The sequence below is a fragment of the Macrosteles quadrilineatus genome, unplaced genomic scaffold, assembly GCF_028750875.1.
Source record: "Macrosteles quadrilineatus isolate MER2022 unplaced genomic scaffold, UCM_ALF_1.0 Scaffold_4__1_contigs__length_99947679, whole genome shotgun sequence".
Classification (NCBI taxonomy): domain Eukaryota; kingdom Metazoa; phylum Arthropoda; class Insecta; order Hemiptera; family Cicadellidae; genus Macrosteles; species Macrosteles quadrilineatus.
Genome location: NW_026542597.1, coordinates 75,216,704 through 75,244,648, shown reverse-complemented (window position 1 = coordinate 75,244,648; position 27,945 = coordinate 75,216,704). Strand labels below are relative to the sequence as shown.

The following is a 27,945-nucleotide window of genomic DNA, read 5'->3' as shown; positions in this document are numbered from 1 at the left end:
CTTACTTCATCAGTGGTATCCATCTTGAATTTCGCCCCATACAAGACCAATAATAATTGAGCGACAGATTTGTACATGACCAAGTAAGTTGTAATAGAAAGTTATAAAGTGGGAAAGTTCAAATAGCTTAAAAAAATGATAACAAAAAGTGAGTTACCTTAGGCAGCTGGGATGATGAACAGTGCTGCTTCAGCTGGGTAAAATACTTACTTGAAAATCATATTGTTCGACCATTTTTTACCACATACGCCTAAAACAAACCTCCATTTAATGTACTCATCAGCTGATCAAAGATTTATATTTTTGAATATTTTTTATATTTTTTCCTACAGACCAAAATTGACATAAACTCAACCAAACACATTTAAAGTTATTTATTAAAAACTATAAAATTATAAATTTGTTCAGTCATATCACAATTAAGCTAAACAGTCTGTTCCATGCAGCGAGCATGGTAAACTATCGCTATCTGGAAATAACATTGAGTGGAACTTCACTGATAGTGTCAAGCATTTCACAGTCAATGTCTGGTGCGCGAGGTTGTGCCCCATTCACCATGTGTGTCACGGCGTGATTGATCCGGCCCGAGAGCCACTGTAGCCACAGAAGGGCTGCCAACATCGTAGCAGTGGTGAGGACAAAAGTCCACACGGTGCCGTACCTCGTGTAGACATAGGACACGAACACTGGCCCTAGAACTCGGGATAGACAACCCGATCCGGTCATCAGACCCATCCACACTCCCTGCAACATAATGTGTATTGAGTTTTGTCTTAAATTGGAAGTTACATTAAACGGGACACATCAGTGGCATAACTAGAACATGGCTTGGGGGGGGGGAGGGGATGGATGAGCCCAAAGTCTGCACTCATGCAAAGGTCTGGGGGTATGGAATACCCTCCAGTAATCCGAAGAAATTTTGAAAAAATTAGAACTCCAATTTTACGTTTTCAGGCATTCCTGAGGTGTAATCACGTTCAGAAGAACTAAATAAATCCACGCAATTGAGGCTTTCTCTGGCCGGTCAGATTCAGGAAACAGTATTTCTTGATTAAGAAGTACCACTATCGGTAAACACACGTGATTGTTTTTTACCAGCCGTCAGTGTGATTTGCAACTTATTACAGTTTCTCCAAGTTAGACTTGGCTGACATACCCTCCCAGCAGCCCTGACACCATACCGGAAAATAACACACAATACACAATATTTTACTAAATAACATCATGTATTTTAGAATGAAATGGCTCATTTAATATTTGTTACAAGTCTATACAAGTTTTTTTTTGTTTTTGGTCACAGTGCGTTTCTTGGACAAATCTGTCAATAAACTCTGAGAAACTTTTCTCTTTGTCATTTCGTTAAACCGTTCAAAATGCACATTCATAGTTGAAAGCTTTGACTATAAATAAAACAAGACATTCAATCCCTATGTTAAAGTTGTAGCCAGTTTTTAACCAAAATCATCTTAGTTGATGTGAGCCACCGACAGATTATGCTTACCTAAATTAACAATTTCTGTTGGATACACAATCTTTTTTACCAATTCAAACTAATGTAATGACTTATGGTGTGCTATAGCAACTGTTATGACCCTTAAACCTGGCCAGCGACAAAAAATAAGGTTAAAAATGAGTTTTAGTCGCTAGCGCATTCTGTGACTGGCTCACACAACCAAGTTTTTTTTAGCAAAAAATTGGCTACAGCTGGTACATATTGATGGGATGTCTAAATGGTTGAAAATAAACAGCATAACAGTCTACTATACAGATTACAGAACAGAACTAGAACACAGAGTAAACAACTAACCTAAAAGATAAGCCGTCTGGCGTCTGGCGTCTGCTTAGTGCTTAGCTTACAGTGCAATCCTGCAGTGTTACCTCTCAAACTACTCTACAAATTTACTCCCGCTGCCTGGGTATATTCATTAAATAAACCTTTTAAAATTAGTATTCTATAAAATCAACTAATAATTAAGGAATTAGATTAATAAAAGTAAAACCAAATCAAAACTAAATCACTAAGTTTCAGTTATAAACTTCAAGCAACTGTATTTAAGAAGTAGGATTGTTGTGATACAAATATTTTATTTTCATATTAGGGTTCTGGGGGGGGGGGGGGGGTTCTATCCCCCTCATTCCCCCCCCCCCCCATAGTTATGCTACTGGGACACATTAAGAAGAAAGAAGAGAACTCTGGTTTGTAATACAGGATTTACACAACTTCAATAAAAAAAACCATATTGAGGAATGTTCCTTATGGCAGAATACCAGCTAAGGTCCGTAGCTGGTCAGACTAGCTCCATAGGGATATAAGAAACTTTGAAATGATCAGAAAGCAACACTTGAAATGCATACCCCAAGACTCATTAACTTTACTCAACACGGTTGGTAGAAACACCTTGTTTACCTGAGGTCTGGGTCCTAGGATTTTTGAGAATATTGTCTGAATGAGAGTGATTCCCACCGGGTATCCGATGGTTGTTAGGATGAACCCGAGCAAGAACTGCTCCAAGGTCATCTTAGGAGTGTAGGAACACCAATCCTGCTTGACAGGGCATCCTACAGGTTCTGTGTCATTCACTGCACAAATTAGATCAGAGTGATTAGTTACATAAGGTACAAGTTGCAAGTTGCAATATGCAAGCATGTTTGGAAAAAATATTTGTGTGTTAATCCAAACAAAGTAGCTTTGAATAAAAAACAAACCATGTATAAGACAATTTTAAGGATTGAGCTGGTACTTTTTTGTTTAGGTAGCCTATCTAAATAATTGTTAATTTCTAATTTTGCTATACTTTTTTTTAATAACTGTTTTGAAAATGTATAGCAAAACTGTTTTGGTTTTGTAGTCATTGGACATTTTTGTGGACTGGAAATTGTTAGCAGTGTCAGCATAAAATCAGCATAAGAAAACATAGCAAAGTGAACATAACCTTTCACAATAAGCTTTGCATTCACAAAAGCAAAATAATTATTTGATTCGTTTCCTGAATTCTTAAGTTTTGGAGTTTAGTTTTGATTTTGTTATAGGCCTATAGGAAATTCTAGACAAGGAAATTTTACTACAGAGCCAGACGTAGAACATTGAAAGAAAGCAGTTAAAATGTGAAGTTAAGGTCATGTTAAATTTGAATAAAGTCTGATAAACCGGCCTACGGAGTTTAATTAAATAGCTAAGTAATAAAAGCCACAGTAACAAGTGGTGTAATATAACAACAAATTTAAAAAATTCTTCAGTGTAGGTACTCATTATAAAAAAACATTATATTTAGTGAAAGAAGGTATATTTGCGTATTTAGAACTGTACAATTAGTGACATGGAAAAATCGATGCAACTACTAAATCTGTACAATAATTGACAACTCCTAATAAATGTGTAAATATAAATTTAAAAATTCAACAACAGGAGTGTGCTACTAAATAAAACAAGTTGATAGTAGATTCAGATTAACTGTGAAAATATGATGGATAATTTAATTGGTTGTAGTGAATTGAACCCGGTTTCAAATAAACTTAAAAAGGTTACTACCTTTAAATCGAAAGTGTTAAAAAATTAAGTAAATTTTTATTTGTTGTGGACATACTAACCTCAGTGTTTACTTACTTGTAGGATAGGCAATGATTGGGGGATCATTTCCATATGGTATGTACACAGCCCTTCCCAAAACCATCAAGAAAAATCCTCCCCACACCAACACCCGGCACTCATTAAAGCTAACAAAAAAAGCAACAAATTACTCATTTGTCATCACGATTGTACAGAAGGTCTACATCTTTGGAATTTTACAAGACATAACTTATTACCAGGGATGTGTAATATATAATTTATGCTTCTGCAGAGAATTTAGTTACGTTCATTGTTTTGACACATTAACAGTAGTCAAATTATCATAAAAAAAGAAGGTATAATGAAATATTCACATAAAATACCCCTCATATCCGACCTTGGCATAACCGCCTCTTTGGGATATCCTACTTAGTGTCCGACCATCTACAGGGTGGCCACAGAGCTCACGGAAAAAATGCACGCATTCCCCCCCCCTCCAGTTTTCTTGGTCATTAAGTGTACAAATGTGCCATACAAGTGGTCTGCCGCGGGTCCCTGATATTTTCGGGTAGGGTCGAGAGTGGGCTCAAGCACGTACCTAAACAAACAGGCCTAAAATGTTGGGCCAAGCTCGGTTTGAATAAAGTGCATGTGCACGATCATTAATTGACCATTTTTCTGCAAGAGAGACGATGATGTTGCCGTAACCGCAGAAGATTTTCATGATTTTGCTGGGTCCACTGAAGATGATCTCTTTTAACTTGACTGCAATAGAAGTTCACGATTTTCCCGTCACCACCGAAGATGCTCAGGTTGTCACCGTAACCGCAGACCAAAAATCAGGGATTCTAAATGAAATTGAAAGGTACCAAATTACTACCAACCTATCCACGGTTTCCCCGATCTGTGGCCCCTCTTGTCTGCTCACATTTTGGCTAAAGATTATTTCATGATATGTATTCATTGTTACGTTAAAAATATAAACGCAAAATAAATAAACCTTCTTATTTGTAAAAAAAGATTATTTTGTACCTCCTGATATCTGAACTTTTGGCCATTCCAACCAAAGCCCGGTCCTGTCATGGTCGGATATGAGGGGTTCTAATGTACAGTATTGCTCATGAAAGATTTGGTCTAGTGGAAAAAGTCAGGTTTCAATTATATATTAGTCTTTGTACAATTAATAAACAGAACAACTTACAGCTACACTTTTTTTTAAGAGGTTGGCAACCTCTTTTAACCTTCCATTTGCCCGTCTACATAGACTACAGATATGTGCATGGAACGTATCCAGCAAAGCAAGGGGTGAGCCGGTACAGTACTAAGGTGAACTGTACTGATAAATTTTAGTGGCAGTGACCAGGATCCGAACCCACGAGTCACGACATCACTGCCTTGAGCCCGAAGTCTGTGACGCTACCAACTGAGCCACCGACTCACCGATATTTAATCTTATCAATTATCAGTTATCAATCATTGAGATGGGGACGCCACCTAGGTGCGTATTTTAAACCCAAATATGAGTGAAGGATGAGTGTAGAATGGTGTGTGATGACCTGTGTAGCTTTGTTACTGACTAAGATCAGGGGTTTCATTAGTCAGGATAATCTATATATAAAGCCAAAAGTACCCATGAACTTTTGAGAAAACTACAAGTCACACCCCCATAAACCATATACTTATGTTCGTCATGACGAGAAACCTTGCATAAAACTATCCATTATTTCATAAATTGCCCAATAAGGTCTTAATTGCTTTCCAAAGGGAACTTTCCATATACCTAATGTTAAAAATACCTCAGCTGTATTAATTTGTATGTTATTCTTTCAATTTATTACCTTATTATAATCAGGTGAGATTATTTGTTTGTATTACTGTATTCTGTTTTGTTTACTTCAGCTTAACCTAACCAATTAATAGTTTTATTATTACTTATGAAGTCAAACAGGGTGAAGCCCGTGGGTAACAACTAGTTTATTTGAAGCCCAATGATCAGGAACAGCTGGGTCCAGTTTCGAAACATCAAAAAGCTACTGACTTTTCTCAGGATCGAACCAGCGACCTTTTGATTACTAGGCGAGCACTATAACCACTCAGCTACCCAGCCAGTTACTTATCACACTCAAACTTACAAGAACAAAACTTTACACTTTACACAAATCAGCATAAAAGTGTACTACATTCTTAAGTACAACATAAAAAAAAATAATAAATTGGGGATAGGCTAACATATTAAAATCTAAGGGTTTTCAAAGACATCCAAGGCTCAACAAAATTCTTTTTAGAGATCGGAGATGTCTGGGAGTTGTAGACACCCTGAATCTAGAAGTTTTTGGAAAATAAATAAGTTAACAAATTTCAAAATAAAGAAGCAAACAAACATCAGGTATAGTGTATAATGTAAAGTATCTGTGTTTCTTGTACTAGGGTAAGCTTGCAATCCAAGCAATCCTTAAAACCGAGGTTGTTTTACTCTATGTTACATCGTTTTGTTTTTTTTTCTGTAGTCTACGTTTTGAAAATTCTAGTGAATATAATCAGCTGTCTAAATATTGTAAACTTTATCATACACATTTCACAGAACCACAACCAAATGTGTGTAAAGCAATAACTACTATACTTCATTCCCCATATTTAGTCAGTTTTAGGGGACGAAATCTATCGCCTCCACTTGAACCTTACCTTTAAAATAATAGCTCAACAGCTGAACAAGCAACATACATTAAAAACAAAAAAGTGGCGGGGGAACCTACCCTCAAACCGCCTTCATATTGTGATCGAAGTATAGTTCAGTGCCTACATCCAATAGTGGCGCAAATGTAGATAAGAGTTTAGGAGAAAGTTTACAGGTCCAGAAGAATAATATTAAAAATAAGCATTGCAACTTCACAAAAAAATAGATTTTGAAATTTAACAAAACTTTCTATCATCCAGTAGATCTGTTAAGGGTTTCAAGAAGTAGAAAAATGTATTCACAGACAAACATAAACTTACTGTTTGCACAGTGGCTTGATGAGGACGAAGGCTACACAAGCTATCACTCCCCCGGCAGACAGAAGAATGCCGATGTTGGACAACGCTTGGGATTTGGTCCAGGCAAACTGATCCATTGTCAAAGAGGTGCCTAGTCTGAAAAAGCATCTTACGTCAACTTTTCATAGACAGATATGTATTATGTTGATCGTAAATCTTTGAGTGTTGAGTGACTTTTTACTAAGTCTCACAAACTATTAGGCTCTGAAATATAGTCTGATAAAACCAAGAATCGGATATTTAAAACTATCATAAGGCCTACCACCAAAGACCAAAGACTTCTAAGTAAACAGACAGAGAAGAATATCCAAGTAAAACCATGGACAAACAATTGACAATGGAGACTATAGAGTAAAACAAAGAACTTCTAAGCCATACTCTGATTTAGATATAGTTCGGCTGCTTAGAAAGCGACCTCCTCCAGCATTGGTTTAGCATTAGCGCGCAGGTCGTTTTCTAAGCGGCCGAACTATAGTAGCAAATTGCTTAACAGAAGGATCATAAAGGTTAAAAAATGTCTAGGAAAAGTAACAAGTCCAATGTCAATTTTGTTTACCCATTGCTTACTTTGATATTGTTTAACTAGTCGCTAAGCTATTTAGATCGATCTTTGTTTCGATAAAGCTGGTTAGCCGAGTTGTTGAATAATACTTGTCTTATAACAAGGCCACACTAAAAAAACAGGCCGTAATGCTCGTCCAGCATGACGTCACGATAGAAGACGGCAATGACGAAATTTTGCCGTTTGTGATCAGCTGCTGGTTTTAATCTTTCATTGGAAAATAAATAAATAAGTATTTATACGTCATAGCCGTCTTCTATCGTGACGTCATGCTTGGTGAGCATTACGGCCTGTTTTTTTAGTGTGGCCTTGCTTATAATCAGATGCTTGCCAGTCCAATCAGTGAATGGTAAGCAGCTTTTGATGGGTATAAGCTGCACTCAGCTGTCCTTGCTAATTAGGCTTTCAATAGATGGTCTTAGCTAAGAAAACAACTGGTCTCAAATAACACAAAGCTTGATATCCATCCAAAATCAATCTTTTATTCATATTTGGGTTAAAACTTAAAATGTCATGTTAATGTGACCCTCATCTTAATATAGTGTTATCTTTATAGATTGGGGCATAAGATAACAAAATGCTTTGACACTGGACGCTGCTACAAATCAGTGGAGTGATGTACAATATAAATCTGGATAAATGTTTTTTTTTTTCAATAAACAACACTAGATTAACTTTGATTATTAGGTAATCGGAGGTTAACTGTAAGAAAGGACCACAAGGTTTTATAAAGCAAATAAATGTTAATACCTTAAGTGCTTTCTTGCAGACTGCTTAAACAATCAAACTATTTACATAAACACAGTAAGATTAAAACTGTTGACTAAATTAAGTTAAGTACAAATAAAATGTAACTTCAGTGTTTACTTTATTATAGACTAAATAGTTAATACTTACGTTTCAAGAAGGACAAAATTGAACACTAGGATGAAGAACGCAATGATCATCGTCCAAGCACACAGGTAGTCGGGTTTGCAGCCTTTCCATGCAGCTTTTTCTGTGCGAAAAAATGTTTGATACTTTCTGCTTCACAATGTTTGTATTTACAACTTATTGCTAAACCTTTAGCAAGGGGGTTGGAACATAAGTTTGGCTTGTGTTATTTGAAGGACAGTTAGAGGTGTTGAAACTATAGTTCGGCCGCTTAGAAAACGACCTGCGCGATAATGCTAAACCAATGCTGGAGGAGGTCGCTTTCTAAGCGGCCGAACTATACATATAGTACTTTATTGTGTAATGTCAAAATGTTCTGCCTCCTCGAAACTATAGTTGATAGTTTAATAGGCCTATCATATGTTTTTGGTTTTGTGTTATGTAAATAAGATCAATAATTAGAATGGTTCGAATAGAAATCAAGTTTGTTACAATTCAGCAATGTCCTTATTTAAATGTTAAAAGCTATAATTAAAAGTAAAAGTAAAACTACAAAAGTAACAGTAGGTTATGGGCCCAGTCCCAGAAAAAGCTTGTAACAATAACTAAAAAATATTTATGTGAAAAGAAAACAGTAACGGGTAAGATGACATTAATAAATAGTGATGAAATAGTGTGCATACAAAAATAACAGAAAGAGAAAGAGGGTCTGAAATCTGACCTCGTCTTTAGGTAAGAAGGGACCTTAGAAAGTGACTAGATTAGAGCTTTGATCCAGGTAAAGCCGAGAAACACAAAAAATTATACAAATGTGAAAATGTCAGATTATAAAATGAAAGAAAGAAAAAAATTGTCAGCCTTTAATTTAGTTGACAGCTGAGTTTTATTACTTTATTGCAATGAATATACGAGAAACTAGTGATGGATCTAAACAGAATATAAAATCTCAAAACTACCAAAACTTTGAAAAAGTTTATTTAGTTTCAAGATTCGATCGGCAAGTTTTGAGATATAAAATTTCAAAAAGGAGTTTAATTTATTTCAGCTTTTTGTTCATAAAAAAATATATTATTAAGTTCAAGTAAAATTATTAATCTCATTCGTATATTTGATGTCAGTGTCAGAAGTTTAATTTATTTGTTGTTTATAAAAAATAATTTTTTCTAGGTTTAGTGCATTATACTGTTCACAAAGTTTAGGCGGTTTTAAGGGGAAGCTAGTCCATCCCCTTCACCTCACCCTAACTTTGAAACAACAGCCGATAGCTGATAATTACATTAAGCTAAAAAAGTGGCGGAGGATCCAGTAAACCTTCCCCTAGAACCGCCTAAATTCTGTGAACGGACTATAGTTACATGTTCATGTTAATATGTCGGGGTCAGCAGTCCGATTCTTTTAGTTTCTATCACATAAATGGGTGCACAGAAGGAGCCTCCCCGAAGATTGTGACCATTACACGCTATGAACGACATCACAATCGGGCGCACCCCGGGCAACGCTGACATGTCAGCGGCAAATCCTTCTACAACCGGACGACATCGAAAAATGAATCTGCCTAAACGATCTTTTTCAAGACCATTAGTAACGATCTCGATTAATATCGAGAGACAAAGAAGTATTACTGTCTGATATGTGCAAGACGTACGAATGCGACTTCCTCCATGTGCAAGAAACACACCGGGGCATTTTAAAACCTAGACCCAACATAGAGGGAATGAGACTGATTCTAGAGAGACCTCATGATCAATATGGTAGATATCATCTCAGCTTTGCTTACTGAGAGGAACAATATTGAGATACTAACGGTCAGGACACCACAGTACAGTGTCACCTCTTTGTATAAGCCTCCCGAATCTCAGTATGTATTTACAGAGCCCGACAATCTATGCTATGATGACATTAATTTCGTCTTGGGGGATTTTAATTGTCAGAGCATTGCTTGGGAATACAAAGAGACAAGTGAAAATGGGACAAAACTTGAAACCTGGGCTGAGGCAAATGACCTGCAGCTCATACACGATCCTAAGCTCCCTTGATCCTTTAACGGCAGTAGATGGAAGAGGGGCTATAACCCTGACAACATCTTTGTGAGCAGCAGAATTGCCTCCCCGTGTGAAGAGTCTGTAGGTGATCCGATTCCCCGAACTCAACACAGACCTATAGTATGCACCGTTAGAGCTGTTGTTAAACCTGAAGTTGTTCCTCTAAGGCGCAGGTTTAATTTCAAAAAGGCCAACTGGACGGGTTTTAAGGAGATCATTGACAGAGAAATCGCCAATATCCCTCCACAACCTGATATATATGACTCCTTCGTTAAGCTTGTCCAGCAGGTCTCGAGAAAAATGATACCTAGAGGCTGTCAAACCCATTACATCGCAGGACTCTCTGAAGAGGCAAAGCCACTGCTAGAACTATACCAAGGTCTCTTTGACAATGATCCCTTTGCTGAGGACACACTTCACACAAAGCAGGTGAAGAGCTTATGTCAGTCATTGCCGAAAATCGCAAAACTAAGTGGTGTGATCTAGTGGAGAGTTTAGATATGCAGGTGAACAGCAGACGGGCCTGGAAGTTCCTCAAGAACATAAATGGAGATGCGACAAAACCAAAAGACAACTTTACAACAGTTACTGCCGATCAAGTCGCTACCAACCTTCTTTTAAATGGCAAAACCTATGGAAGGAAACCGCACACTGACATTTAAGGCACATTGTATTGCGACAAGAGGTAAAGTCTCAGCGAGGAATAATATCATCAGGAAGCTCACCAGCAGATGCTGGGTTGCTAACCTTAATGTCCTCAGAACCTCAGCTTTAGCGCTCAGTGTGTTGGCTGCGGAGTACGCTGCACCAGTATGGAATGCATCGTCACATGCAGTACACAAACTCTATCCTATCATAGGGATCCTTCAATCCGACGTGATGTCACTGCCGACGCAGAAAGGACTAAGCAAGAGGCGGACCCTCGTGACCCATTACAGGGCCACCAACCTGCAGAGCGACGGCTTCGGTCCAGAAAGAGCTTTTTATCACGGACACGAGTCCTGGACGGATCACTCTCAAGCAATCGAGTAGCAAGATGGGAGGCCACGTTGACTAACGCTCCCATACCAGCCAGGGAGGAACTGGCTCCTGGTGGAGGCCTTCATTACACGGTGTGGAAGACCCTAAATCGAATTAGGGTCGAGGTACCAAAATGCAAGACAAACATAAAGAAATGGGGTCTCTTACCAGACGAAGAAAACATCTTGTGCGCGTGTGGTGCTGTTCAGGATCCTGGCCATCTGCTGATCTGCCCACGCCTAGACCAGTCTTGCACATTAGATGATCTTTTACATGGGAATGACAAAGCCATATCGGTAGCTAATTTTTGGAAAAGCAAAGTCTGATTTCCGGACACGGAAAGTAAGTAAGTATCACATAAAAAACATTCTATTATTACTGTATTTTTTAACCTTAATGTAAGTAAAATAGATTCACATTTAAGTATCAAGATTCAGGATTTGTTTTTAAATTTGTAGTTTCGGTATTGAAATTCAAAATTTCTGGTTTCAACCATCACTACCAGGGCCTGATTACCCGTTAGGCTAATTAGGCTGGAGCCTAGGGCGCCAGTCAGCCAAATATTTTAGGGGGGCGCCAGACAGCTAAGACTTAAAGTTGGGACCAGGGGCGTAAAAAATGTTTTATTCAAAAAAAAGGATTCGCGCACGGCGCAAATAGGAAATGAGTACGGTGCGAGCGATGTGAACACCGTGGTGACACGACAGCGACTGGCGCCGCCCCCCCCCCCCCCACAAACCGCCCCTCCCCCTCGAAACGCCCCTGCCACTGCCACTGCCAACCTCTCCTCGACATATGCGCAACCACCTACAAACGTTGTTCTGCGCAACATCCTTTCAAGTTTGTAGGCAGGGCGCTTAATAATCCCTAGATTTCCCCGGATGCCACACCTGTTTTTTGGCAAATAAATCCTAAACAAACGATCAGTGTCAGTCAGAGTCAGTAGTATGTATGTTTGTTTTTTAGTGACGACCGTATGACTGTGACTGTGATCTGACGTGTGTACAGTGTACTTTGTGATATTGATATGTTTAGTTGCGGAGTGGCGTACTTTGTTCATGTTAAATGAGTAATGAGTGACAAGAAAAAACCAAGTGGCGCAGAGTACCGGAAAAGAGCCCGGGAACGTAATGTGCGGGAAGAAACAATCATAAGTAAATGTCCCAAACTGTATACGTTTTTTAATCAACCAAAAACGACATTACAAAGCGACTGTGAATCAGTGTCAGTATCAGTGAATCAGTGTGAATCAGTACCGGCACTGACGGCGCCTTCGCCTTCCCCCCCCCTGCTGTGGCACCTGTGTTGGCGTCCACATCAGTGTCAGTATCAGTGAATCAGTGTGAATCAGTACCGGCACTGACGGCGCCTTCGCCTTCCCCCCCTGCTGTGGCACCTGTGTTGGCGTCCACATCAGTGTCAGTATCAGTGAATCAGTGTGAATCAGTACCGGCACTGACGGCGCCTTCGCCTTCCCCCCCTGCTGTGGCACCTGTGTTGGCGTCCACATCAGTGTCAGTATCAGTGAATCAGTGTGAATCAGTACCGGCACTGACGGCGCCTTCGCCTTCCCCCCCTGCTGTGGCACCTGTGTTGGCGTCTTCCTTCTTGTCCACTTCGGAACCTTGGACACTTTTCCAATCGTTTGAGGACCATCTACAAGAGAAATCTCCTCAACATATCAAGGTAATTGATATTGATAACAATAATGAGGCAATTGAAAAACATTTTGATGATCCGGCTTTGTGGAAAATAAATGAAGACCTTCGTGAACATATTGCAATACATGGGATCACTCAGAATGACGATGTAGACTTTTCAAAATCTGCTAGGCAATATTCAGACCAAAAACGGTTTTTAAGTAAGAATTTATTTTACAAAAAACTTGTCAATGGAGAAGTAGTTAAAAGGTGTTACCTAGTTTACTCAAAATCAACTGGTCGTGTTTACTGTGCTCCTTGTAAACTTTATGGCGGAACTACCGCCTTGGGAAGTGTTGGTTTTAATGACTGGAAAAACTCTCACATTGTGCATGACCACGACAACAACACTGAACACAGACAATGTCTTAGCAAATATTTAGCCCGAAGTAATATTTCGAACAGAGTTGATAAACACCTGATGTTGCAGTATCAAGAAGAAGTGCAATATTGGAAAAATGTGTTGCTCAGAATAATAGAAGTCGTACAATTTTTATCTTCTCGAGGACTTCCTTTTCATGGCGAAAACGAAGTTATAGGTCCAAACAACAATGGGAACTTTTTGGGGTGTATTGAACTGTTGTGCAAATTCGACCCTTTTATGGCTGATCATGTTGCCCGATTCGGAAACAAAGGCAGGGGAGTGCCATCGTACTTATCCTCTACAACGGTAAATGAATTTGTTACAATTATAGCAGACCACGTAAAAGCTAAAATCATAACAGAAATCCAAATGTCATTTAAATTTCAATTATTTTCAATTATTGTCGACTCCACACCAGATGTGGAAAATGTGGATCAACTAACGTTTGTAGTTCGTTATGTTTTACATGTTTTCATACCCAATAGTGGACACAAAGGTGAAGACATGGAAAAAGCTGTAATTTCCACGCTTGAATCCCTAGAGTTAAATATAAATGACTGTAGGGGCCAAAGCTACGACAATGCAAGCAACATGTCAGGCTGCTATAAAGGGCTACAAAACAGAATTAAAATGCTTAATCCACTTGCTATGTATGTTCCTTGTGCAGGCCATTCATTGCAGCTTGTAGGCTCTGCAGCTGCTGGTAGTAGCCAAAATTCCGTTGAATTTTTCGCTGTGGAACAGCAATTATATAATTTTTTCCATTCCTCAACTAAGAGGTGGGAAATTTTATTATCTTACTATGAAAAAGACGCACTTACAATGAAGACACTCTCAAAGACTCGTTGGAGTGCTCGAGCTGATGCAAGTAAATCCCTGTACAGATCCTATAAACCAACTATCACAGCGTTAGAAGAGATCAGTGCAAATGAAGAAGAAAACAAGGAAACCCGATTTGAGGCAAAACAGCTATCAGAAAGACTAAAATCCTTAGAAATGGCTTTGATGACTTGTTTTTGGAATGAAGTTCTAACAAAGTTTAAAGATGTTAGTGAAAAGCTTCAGGGTGAGGACGTGAACTTAGAACAAACGGTGGTGTTGTATGAAACTCTAGAATCTTTCTTAACAGCCTTGAGAAATGAAGAAGAATTTTCCAATTTTGAAATTAAAGCAAAGACCATCTGTGACAGTGAGAGTTATAAGAAAGATAAAACTAGGAAAAAGAAGTTGAAGGTACCTTTTGGTGAAAGTAAAGAGGGGCAAACAGAGTTTGATGGACGGAAAGAATTCCTCGTAAATTCTTATTACAGCGCAATTCACACACTTAAAAGCCATCTGGAGACAAGGAAAGAAGTTTATTTGAGCCTAAGGGACTCTTTCTGCTTTTTGTGGAGTTTGAATGAAGTGGAAAACACCACCTTATAAGAGAAGGCAAACCATCTGTTAAAAATGTACCCTTCAGACTTGGACATTTCATTTCCAGAAGAATGTCTGTACCTTAAAGAATTTTTACAAGAAAATGGCGAATTCTACAAAGAAGAAAAGGCAATTCTAGAATCGAAATAAAAAATGAAGGTAAAAAAACTGTGGAAAAAGTGCAAAATTGGGCACTAAGGCTTACAGACTTTTGAAACACTTGAAGTATCTGAAGATAGATTCACTTTTTCCAAATGTTGAAGTGGCTTTAAGAATATTTTTAAGTATGGCCGTAACAAACTGCAGTGGTGAAAGATCGTTTTCTGCTCTTGGGCGAGTGAAGAACTTTCTTAGATCAACTTTAAGTCAAGATAAAATGAAGTCACTTGCACTTTTGTTTATTGAAAATGAGTTTGTGGAAACAATATCCTTTAACCAAATAGTTGAATCATTTGCGTCAGCCAAAGCACGAAAGAAAGACTTTGCATAAATTTGCCTAGCTTGCATAAGTTTTGAATCAAGTGTTGATGATCATTCGTGAATATGGACAGATATTCATAATCATTATATTTATAGTAGGCCTAATGATTGATTTGTAAAAACATTTAACGATACTTGTTGTTGCAGATAAATACAGATAAATGCTGTAAACTAAGTAATTCCATCTAAAAGGCACTAATAAAATTGTTTTAGGCCTAGCAGGTGATTAACAGAGTTAATTAAGAAAGTACTTACCTATGTTATTGTTTGGTTTTTTGATATTTTAGGTTAGGTCTACTTTTGATTTAATACAATCATATATGTTTAATAAAATGTAAAATAAATACATAATTTTTTTAAGTTTTACATTCCTTGAACAACCGACTTGTTACTATTTTAAAAGTTCCTAATCAAACCATGCATTTATGTATGATCAGTTTTCTTTTGTTTTTAAATAAACTGAATAGTAGTATAATGCCTTTCTTTGGCCATTTTTAATTTTTGAATTCAGTATTAGTGTTTATACTTTAAAATTTTGAAAGTGGTGGCAGATTGGAGGGGTAGTGTGATGAGGGGGGGGCGGGGGGGGGGGGCGCGAAAAAATATCAGCCTACTGGAGACTAGACCCTTAATCAGGACCTGATCACTACAAGAAACTGATTCCAGCTTTTCTATCAGAAACTTTGTAAAACCCCTTAACTAATCCACAAGAGAAAATGTCCTTAATACTCTAAACATTAATGAAAACCTAGTAAAAAGATTACCTGATTTAGCTCCGACCATTATCATAGCTTCTCTTGCTGCGATGTATCTCTCAGTGAAGTAAAACGGAGAAAATAAAATTGCGTTGAACAATCCGAGCAATACGTTGATCCACCCTGCAGCCGTGTACATGTTAAGCGTAATCCACCCCTTGAATAGAACCTTCCCTTGCTCCCCAAGGGGTGTAACCGCAGCCTGCAGCCCTAAGATCACCGGAAAGTGTACAAAATCTCTACAATTTTCTTGGTAAATAAAATAATTTTTTAAATATTCTAGTTGAAGGTATTTACATATCGAGTAAATGGTTCTGGAGTATGAAGAGGTATAAAATAAAATAAGCCGTTAAGAAAACTGTTTGCATGCAAGAAGTAATTTTTTGTTTAAATGAAAATTACAAAATTTTTTTTAGGTTAACTATATGACCTAGTATGTATAAAACATTTTAAAATAAAAATTACTGTCATACAAAACAAAATTAAGATTATACAAGACTATTACAAGACTAGGCCCTCCTTTATGGAGTGGAAACATGGATTACGGATAAAAAAACGGAAAGGAATATGGTTGGATTTGAAAATAGAAGTTGAGAAAAATATTTGGACCATTTAAAGAGGGTGAAGGATGGAGAATTAGGCACAACCAAAAAATCAGAGAAATTTTCCTTTCCCCAGACATAGTAGGAGAAGCAAAGAGATGAAGACTACTGATGACTGGCTATTTAGGAGGGAAGATGGGGAACTCGTTTAAAGAAGTTTGGAGGCGAAGAAAACCCAGCGGGAAGAAGACCCTGGAGGAAGACCCAAGAATCACTGAAAGGACCAGGTGGAAAATGATTTGCAAAAATTTAGAGCAAGGCAAGAAGATTCGGAAGGCAGGAGAGATATGGAGGCATTTTGTTGGCAAGGCCAAATAACGCCTAGGATATACATGGCCATGGGAGTAAATAGTACCTCTTCAAAAACATGTACAATTTAGGTGACTCAGACAAAAAATCTACGGCTTTTGAATCTTAGTGCTGTTTGAAGGAAAAAATATTAACCTGGACCGACGATAAATCCAAGGACTTGAGCTAACGACACCATAGATACAGCCTGGGTCCTCTCGTTGAGTTTGGTAGCAGCGGACAGGTAAGACCGGCAAATTGCAATATTGGCTGTAAACAATAAAACGCTTTTTAATAGTTTATTAATCTAACTGCCACAGACGGTTTTTTCTTTGAACAATTCTGTAAAATAGTTAATACAGAGGCTAGTAAGATAGAAGTCGTCCAGTGGTTGTAAACTCGACCAAAAATATGTAATGTACAGACTTCTCTATTTTCACCCCACACCGTATATAAAACATCTGATTGGAATTTGTTTGTTTATATTTTGTTGTTATTTCGTCACCATTTTAGCAACCAATAAAACCAATGTAAATTTTTTTTTAATTTCAAATTAATTTTTCGTTCTTATATTTGAGCCTGTTTTAATTTATTAAAGGACTAGCTGTACCCGCGGGCTTTGCCCCGTTTTACTTCATAAGTGAGCTCGTTTGCATGGCTCAATCACGTCCTGGTTGAAGTTCGTTCCCTACGCTCACTCACCTTTAGGTTGGAGCTCGTTCGCTGCGCTCTTTTGCCTTCAGGTTAGCTCGTTCGCTACGCTAACTCGCCTCCAGGATGAAGTTCGTTCGCTACGCTCACTCACCTTTTGGTTGCAAATTAGCTGTTGTCATAGATAAAAAAAAAATAATAGTGCTGCACCCTGTTGGTAATCCTTGTAAGTTTTTAATGCTTTTGCATATCATAGAATCAACTTTTTAGCTGACTAAATTATTTAATTCCCTTTTAATATGAATACTCATAAGGTTAACATGGGGAACTATAGAGCCACTGGGGCGGAGACCGAAAGGATTTTTGAGATAAGAATATGCCTATATGTTAATCGGGAATGTGAGCTATCATCATGCCAAATTTCAGCAAAATCCGTCCAGTGGTTAATGCGTTCACTTGTCTCAAACATACATCCATACATACATCCAAACTTTCTCATTTATAATATTAGTAGGATTCTGCACATCTACAGGAAAATATCGTTCATTTCGTACCGACCGCATGTAATTCGGTCCAGTAGTATAGCCAGGCTAGCTGTCGTAAGTTTTTTAGTATATAAGATGGTTAGTTTAAAGATTCCATTTTCCTTACATTCAGTTTTGTCACACATTGGAGTTATAAAACACTTTGCAATATCTGACATAAAGACTGGATGGGTGAAGTAGCTAGTTGTGTATGGAGAGCACAAAGTACGTCATTGCCGTTTGAGAACTGTAAATGGGCGCAAGAAGCTTTAGCTGAGTGCAGCCATACATTTCAAGAGCTGACTGTTTGTGCCTCGGTTCACACAATATTTGTCCTACCACCATAATTAGCTTATCATAACACACAGATTAACATTTTAGTTGTACAGTACATAAAATGGCATTTATGTTATGATTGCTGCTATTTGCTAACCTGATGTTCGTGTTTTACTGAAACGCCAACAGTGAAATAATTTGTTTTAGAGAGCAGCAAGTTAAAATGTAACATTATGTGTATTTACTTGTGTAATTTTTAGTGTCTTATGGCAACTGAGCGACAATGGATGGATTATTTTGTGAAAAGATTAGGGCCCTAGCTTTACTGTCTGAGTACTGCATAAGAAATAATGGCAATCTTCTTGGAAACCATTTTCTTGTCCCTAATAAAACCAGTTATGTAATGGGGGGGGGGAAAGCCCAAACAATTTCACTTTACTAGCTTTGCCAGGTGGGTTAGCTCAACTATAGGACCCAGATGGTACAGCAATCAGTTGAGAAAGATAGAATCGGCTTTATAACAAGTCATAGATGCATGTTTCTGCTAATATTTTTTTTTTTTTTTTCTTATTTCAACAGTGATTTGAGACTACCCTAGTAGTATAGAATTTCCAATAGTTAAAATTAAATATTATTGGTGACTGGTATTATCTTAATTCTAGGTAGACCTATAGGATTGAAATAAATTGCTGTATTTTATAAGATAAAGCTACAAAAAGGGAATATGGCTGGTATTTTATTTCTATTTCATTTAACTGTACATTGTAGTTTTCCAATATAAACATCAAAAACACATCAAGTAATCTCAAATGGCTAAATTAGCTATGCAGGAAGTGACACAAGCTTATAGTATCTCATATGCTATTAGTGGGACAATCAAATGGACATTAGGTTTGATTAGATTAGATAATACTTCAAAACTGATCAATGAAATGATATCAAACACTGCAAGTTGGAATAAATCAATGTTTTGTAAAGGAAGTGCAAAAAGTTCTCGTTTTCAAATCGGTTACAGTATAGTACTGTACATGATGTAAAATAATTAGGGTATTTTTCATTTTAAAAATAAATAAAGATCGTCAATAAGTTGTTTTGTTTTAAGGCCATTATTTCCAGTCCATGCTTAGTGTTGGAGATGAATAATAACTGGGAATCCTTAGTTTGAAGGGGGAAATAAAGTTTCCTGACAGTGCAAACTTGTCACAAAATTACATAAACGCAAACTGAATTCAATATCAACTCTCAGTGATGTAACTTGGTCCTAAATTTTCCAGTGTGGTAACACTTATCATCAGCTCAAAAAAAAAGATTTATCTCGTTCATTTCATGTTTACTAGTTCATACATCAAGAAAAATGCATTATATATGTACAAGTTTCAATTTTTTACGATAACTGTACGCCGAAATATCGATGTCGTAACTTTTGTTACGATTAAAAATTAAAAAGCTGAGTGGGAACGGTGTTTGCAACTAGCAACTTTGTATTGATGAGGCAGACGAGCGATTTTCAGTTCATCTAGTTACTAATAACTTGCAACCGAATACATTTACATACAAATTCTGAACAGTACATTTATATACAAACTGTGAAAACTGAGATGGAGTGGGGGAAAGCGCCATGTTGTAAGTGTGGCTCACTTGTTTAAGGTTGATTCAATATCACATTGTTTTACAATTATACTTTTCTCGGCAGACGTTTTCCTTGGATTTGGCAAGGTGAATTTTTATTGGTTGTATGGGTATATATAATCTCCAGAGATTGAGCGCAGCAAATTGCACAGCCTGTCTTCACTGATTAATGTATAGGTTTACTAGGTAGGCTACTTATAACTTTAAAAAAGTAGAATTAATATTGAAGTGTTATTGTATGGGCGTAGCTTACCTTTGCATCACTTGGATAGACTTGAAAATAAGATAAATTTAAATATTGTTAGCTAAAACATTGTAAATCTTCCTTAACTTAAAATAATTTAAAAATAGAAACATATTGCAGTGGTATCGCAAAAATATGTTATTAAGTTTAACTTAGACCTACTTTAATAGCTTAGGCCTGCAAAATTGTTGCAAGCCTATAATACTTCAGCAAAATTGTTTTTTTAGACCCTTTACTGCTTATCCTTACAGAAACCTTCGAAAGTAATTAAAAATTACACATATTTTTAAAGGGTGACCTAAATAAAGTAAACATACCAGAACTGACACCAATGAAAAACCGAGACAGCAACATCCAATACTTCCTGTAGGAAGGAACCACCTCGAGCATCGAATAGGCAGCGTTGGCGAAAGTAAAGATGAGCAGAGATATGACCAATGGTAGCCGGACGGAGCCTCGGCGGTTACCCCACCAACCGACCAACGGGGAGAAGATCATCTGGGCTAGAGGATTAGCGGCCACAACGTATCCCATAAACTCTTTGCCTGCTGTTGGATCCAGCTGTTAGAGAAAAATTCATGAGAATTTATTACAGTTATCGCAAACTCTCCTGTTAATCAGATTAAATAAATTTGGAATAAATTAAATGTTGTATTTAAATAAAGTTCAAGCTATGATCTAAACATTTATAGTTAAGGAATTTCCTTACTCCTTAAAGGGTTGTTTCTTGTCTAGTGGTTAGCTTCTCAGAGTTCGGTGTGGGAGGGACGGGTTCAACTCCTGACACATCCACAAAGCTCTAGTAGGTTTGGACGGATCCATTACACGGTGTCATATAATTTTTTAGCTGTTACACGATGTCCAAATCTCACCATGTCCAAAAGTACAGTAACTACAAGAAACTTGGTCTTTCTACAAGCTTTGGACATCATGGGATTGGTCGTCGTGCAACAGCGCACTTTATACTCTTAAAAACTTAGCAATAGCACCACGTCCAAAGCCACTGCCAGTTGCATGACGTCCAATAGCTCAGCGCTTTTGCACGACCGGCAGCGGATTTGGATGTGATGCAACTGCTACTTTTTTAAGAGAGTAAAGTGGGCTGTTGCACGATGACCAATCCCATGACATCCAAAGCTTGTAGAAAGACTATCTTTCTTGTAGTTACTGCACTTTTGGACATTGTGAGATTTGGACGTGGTGACACTGGCATTGGATGTTGTGGCATTTGGACGCTGTGCAACACTCCCAGGGCTTACTTTCCCTTAAAAGCGTTTGAACTAACCTTGAAATAAAAAATTCCACTGACATGGACACGAAAAAAATCCAGTGATGTGGTGGGACAGGATCACATGGGAACAGTGTTCTTACTCAAAGAAAAAAATCCTTCATATTAATAGGCAACCTCTGGTTTTTGTTGGCGGTGAACATTCCCGGACAGGGAAATGTGCGACTACGCCTCTGCCTTCATCCTTATCTATTAATTAATATCAGCCTATTTTTTATTAAGTTGTTATTGCCTAGTTTTGTTAAGTTGTTGTTGTAATAGAATAATACAATGGGTCTACTATGCTAAATAGACCAACTGGAAAATTTTGAATTTGAAGGAGAGCTCTCTAACCACTTTGCTAAATTTTAAGGCTCTTGAGGCCAGTTCCCTTTTAGAATAGACGATGGACCAAAGCCATTTTCTCTGAATTCAAACATTGGAAATTGAAGGAATAACCAGCTATAAAGGTTGAGTAATTGAGTCATAATTTATTGAATGATTGGAGCAACTCTCGGCCTAAGCACATCGACCACAGCTTTTTTTGTCACACTTGCCCCTAACTAAGTCTAAGCCCGTATTCTTGACCAAGTATAGGAGCTTTTAACTAATGTTTAATGTTTAAATAATGTGTCTGATTCATCGCCCAGTTGTCAGAGAGATCTTAAAGGTTATAAATATAAATAACAGTGAATAACTAGATTTAATACGCTTTAAACTTACAAATTTTATCATCTTTAACAGATTTCACTATTGTTTACTATTAGTTAGTTACTACAATCCCCATTGATTTTGATTATCATAGTAAAAAACCGATCTAGACCAATAATGAATTACAAAACTAACAACTTTTACTCAGACTTAACTGGCAATCAAGCGACTACCAAATATTTCATATAAACTTTTCCCACTAAATTTGGGCTCCGACAAAATTTTGATCTGACCCAGCTTAAATTTTTGTGGTTGTAAGAATTGTGAACAAAATAAGCTGACTTTAAAAGTTTATTTTTCTAATGACGTCAAGGTGATTTCATATCTTTGTTTGTGGTGGGTTTACACATTTGTATGAGATAAGATGTCTCTGAGGTGGTAGTGTTCAACACTGTATTAAGAGCAGATTTGATTTTCAAAGATCCCACAAATATAATTCAATTTACAATAGACCACTCTATCCAATATGATTAATGAACCAATAACACATGAAAGGCAAAATTAAATCTTTTGGGAGGTACTATTTAGGCCTATCAATACCATTGATCGGTACCATTTATCTCGGTGTAACGTTAAGGCAAATAAAAGAGAAAAAATAATAACGCTCTAAGGCTTATTTTCCATTTTGAATAAATTTTTATTAACCGATACAAAACTGAAGCTTCCAACAACTTTTTTGATACAAAACATCAGTTATTTCCCAGTTAGGTTCTTTGAGGGAACTACAAACTAAAAACTATTTTAGACGTAGTCTTTTGTTAAATTATAAAATTTAATAAGTGTGATCTACGACTTTATATTTCATACCAGTACCGGTACTAAAAATAATGTTTGGCCAAGTTATATATATTATATATAACCAAGCTAAAAAAACATTACCAATGTAGATATTTGTTAGTGAAAAAAATGGACAAAATAAAACTAGACCTAATTTTAGCATATTTAGTACAAATTATGTGTGTTATTTTGATCAGTTACAACAGTTCTTTACGTTTCAGTGTAGGATTTAATAGTAGTACGGTACTTCATTAAAATTGCTTATTCTTTAACAATTATTTCTGATCATTTAGCTTAATAATACAGGAGAGCTGATATGCCTACAAGTGATTCGTACAAGTGGTTCTCAGTACTGTACGGAAAAAACTAAGTATATCAATTTCAGTTTAAGAAAGTCTTTAAAAGATGAAGATCTTGTTATTTACAAATGTATTAAATGTCTATGTCAGCAAACCAAGTGTAATGATTTTTGTGCTCTAGTAGGAGAAGCTGTAGAAATAAAATATCTTGGCCTAACATTAGATAGTGAATTAAATTGGAGAAAGCATGTTTTTAATCTAAAAAACAAATTAAATAATGTGTTAAGAATTTTTTACTTTTTAAGGGAATTGTGTAATGAGGACATCTTGAAAAGACTTTATTTTTCTTTAGTCCAAAGTCGTTTAGAATATGGTTTGACTTGTTGGGGTGGAACATACAAATCAAATATAAATTCTCTTTTGTTACAACAAAAACATTTTGTCAGATTAATTTTAAGAAAAGTAAAAACTGAAACTTCAAAACCATTGTTTTTCTCTTTAAAGATTTTTCCGCTAGAGTATCTATATGTATATAAGGTTTTAAAATATTTTTATAGTAAAAGTGGCAATCGTAACTTTTTTGGAACTTCATACCGAACAAAACTAAGAACTGGAAACAATTTTCCTGTCCCAAAACCAGTGAACACTTTCTTTACTAAAAGTTTTATTTTCATGGCACCAAGGATGTATAATTTGATACCAGATTATATAAAAAGTTCCTTTAATTCTACAGTTTTTTCAAAACGATTACAGAAATGGCTTTTTACGCAAACAAACATCAATTTTCTTACTACTATACAGGTTTTTAACACATTTCAATATAATATTTTTTTAAATCTGTATACTTCATCAATTAAAAGTAGTACAGCAAGAAGTATATGTTTTTGAAAGTGCATTTATTTATTTTTGAGGCAGGAGTATATATTTTAAGTTATCATTTAATTTAAGTTAGCGTCTAAGAGCTGTTTTAGTTTTAAAATGTATGTATAAATGGAGCCTCCATTCAGGCTAGGCCTTGGAGGTCCTAAATTTTCCCAAAAGTAATATAATTTAGTTTGAACATGTAGATATATGGCTACTGTAATTAACTTGAAAATCAAATTTTTGTTTTATATAGCTTATCAGTTATTCTTTTTTAAGTATGTTTCTCATCCTTAGTATATTATAGGTCATGCCATGGCTAGTAGTGTAATAGTGATGTTGTAAACAATTTAATGTAAAAAAAATGGGAAAATAAATATCTTATTTCTTATTTCTTAAGTATCAAGCTGTCAAAAAATGTGCCGTTCATTTAATGTTGTAGCAGCTGATTAAAATTAAAATGACCGCTCAAGGATTGAAGACTGATAGGTCTATCTTGATAATATAAGGATTGTATGGTTATGTTTAGGCCTGTATTACACTATGACATATCTATTATCAAATACAGTATATGATAACATGTTCTCTCTGAGAGAACATATTACATAGACATTTTATCGTAGTTCAACTATATTATAATAGTTGGTCCATTACACTGCAATACTTTTCAAAGACATCAAAGGCAATAGATATGTCTCATAGAACTATAACCCAATGCAGTGGGGAGCGAGCTGGTCTAGTGGTTGGAGTGTGGGACTCTGGTTCCTGGGGTCCGGGTTCAAATCTCGCCAAATCACCAATGGATTTTATCCAAGTGATACTGCCGTAGAAAACAAAGTAAAAAACATGTGGAAGAAAACAAGATGATGACCAACCAAGATACCAAAATAACAACTACATTGAAATTGAAGAGTATAAATTTAAGATAGTAACAAATTTCAAGTATTAGGGAGTCATCCTCACTAGCGATTATGATGAAGAGCTAGAAATACAAAATAGATTAAACCTAGCACAAAAAAGTTTTTCGGCCTGTCACAAGTTACTAACTTCAAAAATAATATCCCACACCACCAAACTCAGGATTTATAAGACAATCATCAGACCAGTTCTCCTGTATGGTTCAGAAAATTGGATCTTAAGCAAGAAATCAGAAAGGAAAGCTATTGTATTTGAGAACAAGATTTTGAGGAAAGTGTACGGACCGATTTTTGAGGATGGACAATGGAGATCGAGACATAATTGGGAACTAAGAGAATTATTTAAGGATCCGGATATTGTCGCTGAGGTACGGAGCAGAAGACTGAGATGGGCAAGGCATATTCTAAGAAAAGATGACAACTCCCTATCAAAGAACATCTTGAGGAATAACCCAGAAGGTAGAAGACCCCTTGGAAGACCGAAACTTAGATGGTTCGACCAAGTGGAGAAAGACCTGAGGGAGAAGGAAGGAAGATGCAATAAGCAGAGACCTATTTGGGGAGGCCAAGTCTAGGGTACCAGTGGTCACAGCAGTACTGTAAGTAAGTAAGTAGTAAGATAATGCTGTAACCCCTAGGTCTAGCCTGAAGTAATGTGGAAACCAATTCCGAGCTCGTGCCTAGCGTCCTAGAACAAAAAAAAAAATGCCGTGGACAATTAGCGGTGGAAGGGCACAAAAACCTTCCCAACGGTTGCAAAGATTTACTATGACAGGAAGTCACAAACTGTGTAGTTTCCACTTTCTGAAAGCTGATGTTTTCTTGAGTTATCCAGCACATCTTAAGTAAATTGTGAAATGCTGTATTGGTTAGGCCTTTGTCAATTTACCGAGAGTGACAAATTTAAAAACCTGGATAACTGTTATGTGTGGTTTTTACACAAAGAATGTCCAAGGCCTACATGCCCTATGCATTCACCATCTATCAAACAGCTAAGTTAACATGTTCTATCCCAATGTTGATTGTTCTGATTATTCTAATGGTCTTTAAAAGAATGAGTTGCAAACTATCAACTAACTTTACCTCATCCAAGTAGGGCCATACTCCTGTCAAAACTACACTGAAGCCTAAGGCCATTAGGAACATGGTGAAGTACATAGTTCGTATTGAGTTCCATCTCTGTTTGTACTCATCTTCTGTCTCCAGCAGTTTGATGTTGGTTGCATTTCCCTCGCTGCAAAAATACATATGTACTGACGATTTTTTAAGTAGGCTTCCTAGGCTAAAGATAAATCTAGCTTACACAGTTTTTTTAACGTAAAAGAATGGTTTGTTGGGAATATGTCTAAATAGCAGTTAAAACCGAACAGATAACAGACATGGTGGGTCAGAACAGTTTCTTATCTCAGTTACCATAGGCCTATTATCGAGCGAAAATATCAAAACTATCGAATGAAAATATCATTAAACTTAATCGATTGTGTATATTGATTAGGCTACTCAAAATAATTGACAAACATAATAGGCCTAATAAAATCAGATTTGAACCCAAAAATTGGATTTTCAAAAAAAGTATTTTCTAAAGCGTTCTTACATCATGTACCCTACCCCATTAACCTTTACTTTGCATCAAAATTTGAACAAATACTCTAGTGTTTAGTGTTTTTGTTTTGTTCCACACACCACAATTTGGGTTAATAGGTAAGTAGGATTCTTACTAAATTTAAATTTTTTTTGTAAGTAGGATTAAGTTTTCTTTGCCTTGAAGAAAACTAGGTTAACACATTTTTTATTGAACTGAACACATTTTTATAGAAATAGGTACAAAATCAGAATAACATTTCACTTCAATTTTTGTTTAGGCCCTAGGCTACTTTAATTAAATGTAACATAAATAAAACAATTTAAAATTAATGTTTAAAAACATTTGTTTGTGAAATATCCAATGGAAGTTTAATTAAGTGTTTGTTAAAACTTCCATTATTTTCAATCAATTGTATGGTAGCCCAGTCCATATAAGAAACTAGGTTATGTACCAGAGGCTAGTGACTGTTCTTTATGTACATGTTGTTGCAGATTGTGCGTTTTGACAAATTGTATTGAATTGTAATGATAAAGGACAGTAAATACTCCTACTCTTTGATTAAAGCCTGGTACATTATTTAAATACCCAACACACCGGATACAAAATTGATGCCATTAGGCTATTGGTGAGACCTGATTAGTTGTGACCTCAACAATTAATCCTGGATCTAGAGTTAAAGAGCCTTTTAAAAAATGTATGGTGCTAGTCTTACATTCATGGGCAGGTTATCATAATAATTTAATGCTCTAGATTTGCAGAGTATGATAGTTTAATTTTATAATAGATATATTTTAAAATATCGATTAATAATCAATAGGCCTATTTTCAATTCGATAGTTTCAATCAATGTTAGCGTAGCCCAGTTAAGAAACTGTACCCTTGCAGAGTTGGTTCAAATTAGGTACTTCAGTACTATGTTTACTTAAATATGTTAAATAACCTGGAAACGTACCTGTTTAACTCATGTTTTTCACTTTCCATTTTGAGTAACAATAACCAATAATCTACCACTACTTCAAACCACCATACAACGGTGATCCCAGGCCCAGTTTACATTTATTTAAGGTTATCATTTGTTAAACAAAATAGAACAATACAAATTAATGCAAACTAAGGCAAACAGACGATTGGAATTTGAACTTGACAGTCAGGCCGAGTCACTCACAGTCAAAACAAAATCATATGTTCAAAGTTCAGAATGAATCAGCTGTCATCAGTTGTACCAACGCAAACCAGAAAAGCTAAAATATATCTCTGCAATAGTATAGTGTTTTGTAATATTAATGCTTGAGGGAATACATCAAGAATCAAGAATGTTTATTCATCGTTAAAACACATGCAATGGATGAACGTCATAATAGTTTTGGATTTTGAGGGTAGAGATTAACTTCTTATTCTCAATAGACTAACTCTGTGTTGATATTTTTGTTAGTCCAACGGTCCAACTAAACTGTTCAAGACAAAAACGTCATATTACAGTATAACTCAACTAAGATTTTTTTATTCAATTGCTAAAACTTCA

At 36.4% G+C, this 27,945-nt stretch overlaps 1 protein-coding gene across 1 annotated transcript; it reads right to left on the bottom strand.

The window, feature by feature from the left end:
* Window positions 1-377: 377 nt before the first annotated feature.
* LOC128992136 (major facilitator superfamily domain-containing protein 8-like) lies at window positions 378-27,543 on the bottom strand. Its single transcript, XM_054415566.1, has 10 exons — window positions 27,376-27,543; window positions 25,922-26,072; window positions 20,324-20,567; window positions 16,839-16,952; window positions 15,802-16,002; window positions 8,040-8,139; window positions 6,542-6,676; window positions 3,605-3,714; window positions 2,408-2,580; window positions 378-744 (listed from the first exon to the last, which is right to left on the bottom strand). The coding sequence occupies exons 1-10, from the start codon at window positions 27,402-27,404 to the stop codon at window positions 466-468; spliced, it is 1,536 nt and encodes a 511-aa protein (XP_054271541.1). The 5' UTR covers window positions 27,405-27,543; the 3' UTR covers window positions 378-465.
* Window positions 27,544-27,945: the final 402 nt, after the last annotated feature.